This window comes from Anoplopoma fimbria, chromosome 7, assembly GCF_027596085.1.
Source record: "Anoplopoma fimbria isolate UVic2021 breed Golden Eagle Sablefish chromosome 7, Afim_UVic_2022, whole genome shotgun sequence".
NCBI classification, from domain to species: domain Eukaryota; kingdom Metazoa; phylum Chordata; class Actinopteri; order Perciformes; family Anoplopomatidae; genus Anoplopoma; species Anoplopoma fimbria.
Window position 1 is genome coordinate 1,971,351 of NC_072455.1, and position 4,648 is coordinate 1,975,998.

Genomic DNA, 4,648 nt, shown 5'->3' on the forward strand with positions numbered 1-4,648 from the left:
CCTGGTTTCCTGCTGATTGTGTCTGCCTGGAATAAAGCTTCTCACTACTACTCTGTGTCTGTAGCGCTGCTTTTTGGGTCCTTACCACACTCGTGACAGGTAACTATCTTATTTCCAACTGTGGTATTTGTGCTTTCAGTTAAAGAAAGTAAATTATATGACTTCTGCTAACACTGCTGCTGACAAATGAAAAACATAGGAGTTACAAAAGTTATAGTGTATAAAAGCTGATAACCTCCAATGTGAACTCCTACAGGATGGCTGAACACACTGCTAATGGAAACTTGTAAATACATGCTGTTAATGTTGCCAATATTGAATCAGCTCAGTTTCCTTATATGAAGCAAACACATCATTTGTGCAAAACAAAAAGTATCAAACAATGAGGTAGAATCAATACATATTCACAGGCTCATCTCAGGTCAATATGTCAACCGAAAACCAGCTCTCCTGTAAAAGGCAGCTGAACATGCTTCTAAAGGTCAAACAAACTATTAACAAGAACAGGAGGCTATAAATGCAGCAAACTGCTTCATGTCATTGAATGCAGCACTGACAGCCCCTCCCTTTTCACAAACACAGAGTCCAACTCTGACTGTTCATTTAATGGTTCTCTCCTCTTTTCCTGATCTACCAGTTTGAAAGGTATAGGTGTGACCGACATGCTGTGAACTGCAAGAGCAGCCAAACGACTTTTACCACAGATCAGCTGACGGATGTGTAAGAAAAAAAAAAGGGTTTGGCTTACTTTGTGACGCATTTATTTACTGTGAGGAACAAGAAACGACATTCCTTATTGTCGCAGAGGTGAAATGGCGCAGCGAGGAGATCAAGTAGACGAGGTGAAGTTCTGCTGTTCGATCTGTCTGGATCTACTGAAGGATCCGGTGACTCTTCCCTGTGGACACAACTACTGCTTGAGCTGTATCAAAACCCACTGGGATGAGGAGGATGGGAAGAAACTCCACAGCTGTCCTCAGTGCAGACAGACTTTCAACCCGAGGCCTGTCCTGGTGAAAAACACCATGTTGGCAGATTTAGTGGAGGAGCTGAAGAAGACTGTTCTCCGAGCTGCTCCTGCTGATCACTGCTATGCTGGACCTGAAGATGTGGCCTGTGATGTCTGCACTGGGAGGAAACTGAAAGCCTTCAAGTCCTGTCTGGTTTGTCTGGCCTCTTACTGTGAGCAACACCTCCAGCCTCACTATGAATCTCCCACTTTTAAAAAACACACACTCGCTCCGTCAACCTCCGCGAGAAATCTGCCCATCACGACGAGGTGATGAAGATGTTCTGCCGCATTGATCAGCAGTGTATCTGTATTCTCTGCTCTATGGATGAACATAAAGGCCACGACACAGTCTCAGCTGCAACAGAACGGACTGAGAAGCAGGAGGAGCTCGCTAGAAGTCGGCAAAGAATCCAGCAGAAGATCCAGCAGCGCCAGAGAGATGTGAAGGTTCTTCAGCGAGAGACGGAGACCATCAATCGCTCTGCTGATAAAACAGTGGAGGACAGTGAGAGGACCTTTACTGAACTGATCCGTCTGATGGAGAAAAGAAGCTCTGATGTGAAGAAGGAGATCAGATCTCAGCAGAAAACTGAAGTGAGTCGAGTCAAAGAGATTGAGGAGAAGCTGGAGAAGGAGATCGCAGAGCTGAAGAGGAAAGACGCTAAGCTGGAGCAGCTCTCACGCACAGAGGACAACACCCAGTTTCTTCACTGTTTCCCCTCGCTGTCAAAACTCTCCGAGCCTGCAGACTCACAAAGACCAAAAACAAATAGCCTGTGGTACTTTGAAGATGTAATGGCAGCGGTGACAGCAGCCAGAGATCAAATACAGACCATTCTTACTGAGAAATGGCCTTCAGCGGAGCCAACGACCAGAGATGAGTTCTTACAATATTCACGTCAAATCACGCTGGATCCAAATACAGCACACACTTTACTGGTTTTATCAGAGGACAACAGAAAAATAACATTTAATAACAACAATACGTCACCTTCTAAACATCCTGACAGATTTGTTCGGATATCTCAGATCTTGAGTAAAGATGGACTGACTGGACGTTGTTACTGGGAGGTGGAGATGAGCAGGAATGCTGACGTAGCAGTCGCTTACAGGAGTATTGACAGGAGGGTCTTTGCAAGTGCATTTGGACTGAATAATAAGTCTTGGGCATTACGTTGTAGCAATGGTTATACCTTCAAACACGACAATTGCCCACTCAGCATCTCAGGTCCTGAATCCTCCAGAGTAGGAGTGTATCTGGATCACAGTGCAGGTTTTCTGTCTTTCTACAGCGTCTCTGAAACCATGACTCTCCTCCACAGAGTCCAGACCACATTCACTGAGCCGCTCTATGCCGGACTCGGTCTTGGTGGTCCTAACGGAAACACTGCTGAGTTGTGTAAACTCAATTATACGTAACTTATTGTGAGATGTTGAAAATTGATAATCAATAATATCAGTGACTGTTTAACTTGCCTTCTGTGCATCTGTTTAATTTTTCTTGTGTTTGACGAATAAAATAACATATTACCGTCTAGTCCTCTGAATAATTGTAAAGCTTTAACTGATGTGATTTAGCAAGTTAAGAAGAAGAAACAAGAACATTTTTGCTGTTATTGGAGAAATGTAATGGGTACAGCAACTAAAAGGATGTTTTCTTCAGATGAAATGTTAGTGAGAACAATGATGAGTTTGTAAAATGTAAAATTTGTGCTTGTGATTTTTTTACCTTTATACATAACCAATAACTTTACTTAGTTTAACAGACATGAGACAGCTACAATATTCAAGCATTCAAAGATATAAATCAAGATTATGAAATAATATTTTATGTGTTTTGTTTTGATTAAACATTGATTGATAAAAATAAAATTGGTTGTATCTGGATTTCTTGCCGCTTTGTCCATGGTTCTCTCTAGTAGAAATGTAACAGTTTATCTACCTTTAAACACCATTTTCTGTCAGAGTTAGCAGAGACCTGAGCTTTGGTTTAAAAACAATAAAACACATCAGCTGAACTCTGATTAAACAGAGAAACAAGTAACACAAAAAAAGAAAGAAGCAAAACAAACAAATTGAACGATTATTGAAATGTCTGAAGGTTTTATTTGAATTAAAAAGTCGGAATGTTCGGTTAAACATAAAATATCTCACAAAGCTTTTCATAGACTTCTTTCATTGTGCGACTTTCTCACTCACTCACACAACATTAGTGTTACAGTCTTAAAGATGCCACATGAAAGATTTCCTCGTTTAAGAGTTGCTTTAACAAGACTTTCTCTACCAAACAAAAAAAAACTGATCACTGAATCTGAAAATACTGATCATTGCTGAGCTCCAATAGTTTAATCTACAAATATATCGTGCAAACATTTCTACATTCTTCTTTCACGTCTGTCAAATAATAGTAAAATCAGTTTTTTTGTAAGATACAGGAAAGTCTGCTGCAGCATCTCTTGTTTTGCTCATTAACAACTAAGAGTTTTGCTTTAATGTAATAAAAAAGTCACACTGTTGTCTTCTTCTGTTAATAAGAGAAATTAATTCATAATTACGGCTTATTCAGTGAAAATCCTCCATGTTTCATCTTTAATAAAAACATTTATATGAGATAGTACGACTCGTTTATTCAGTCTGAAAAAGCAGTTTTTTTAAATGTAGTGTTTTAACATGTTGAGGAAACGTGAGTGAGAAAAGAAGAAGGTACAGTACCGTTTTTAAAACTCCAGCTAGAGAACACACTTCCTCTTTTCACCGTGCTTTTCTGCAGGAAGTCAAACATGAACCGAGGATGTGAAATAGTATTTCTTTTTTTAGTTCCTTAATGTCACAACTTCCAGCAAACCGTCATCGCAGCAGTTTCTGGTTTCACTCTGTATGAGTTATGTTTTTATAGACATTCAGATCTAAGTTATATTTACATGTTTTATGCTTTAAAATACCCAAAGCGTGTTTTTAAGATCTTATAAACATCGTCATAGAAGAGTTTCTAAATATGTTTGTTTTTACAGAGCGGTTTGTTCGTTTAGTGTCAAGTTTCAGCTGCACGTTTTAATCTGTTGAATACAAATTATTTTACTTTACTTTACAACCATTTTCCAAATCAAAACAATCTGAAGAAAAGTTAGAGAGGGGTAGTTAAATTAATTTGAAGAGAACAGATTAAATGCAGCCTTAGTGTTACTCATGTAAAGTGATCTGCTATAAATGTCGAACGTAAAACATTTAATGTTTCTGAGAATTTATCAGTGAAAACATGTGCAACAAAAAAACTAACTTTTATAAATAGCTAAAGGTTCCTACAGTGTCATAAAACTAAATATTCGGACAGTTAATTTGATCTAAAACGGACCACGTCCTTTCATTTCCTGTCTTAAAGTGTCAAAGTTAAAGACTTTTAGTGACGACCACAAACCAGAGATGGTGTTTCTCCATCAGGAGGCTTCAGCAGAGAAAACTTCCTGCTTCACACTTAAAGCTCCAAATGTTTTTTTTATATCTTCCAGCGCAATGAGAGGAATGTTTTTCACGTTAAACCGAGTTATTGATAAACGTACGTTAGCTGAAGGGAATAAGTCGTCTTCTCTGAACCTTCAAAGCTTTAAAGTTTGAAAAACTGCACGTTGAAAATGTATA

General features: G+C 38.9%; 1 protein-coding gene across 1 annotated transcript; it reads left to right on the forward strand.

Annotated features, from left to right (window-relative positions):
• The first annotated feature begins 812 nt into the window (after positions 1 to 812).
• Positions 813 to 2,431, forward strand: LOC129093832 (tripartite motif-containing protein 16-like). The gene is given in 2 exon segments (XM_054601955.1): positions 813 to 1,236; positions 1,239 to 2,431. Coding segments are annotated over 2 exon segments (1,617 nt in total).
• Positions 2,432 to 4,648: the final 2,217 nt, after the last annotated feature.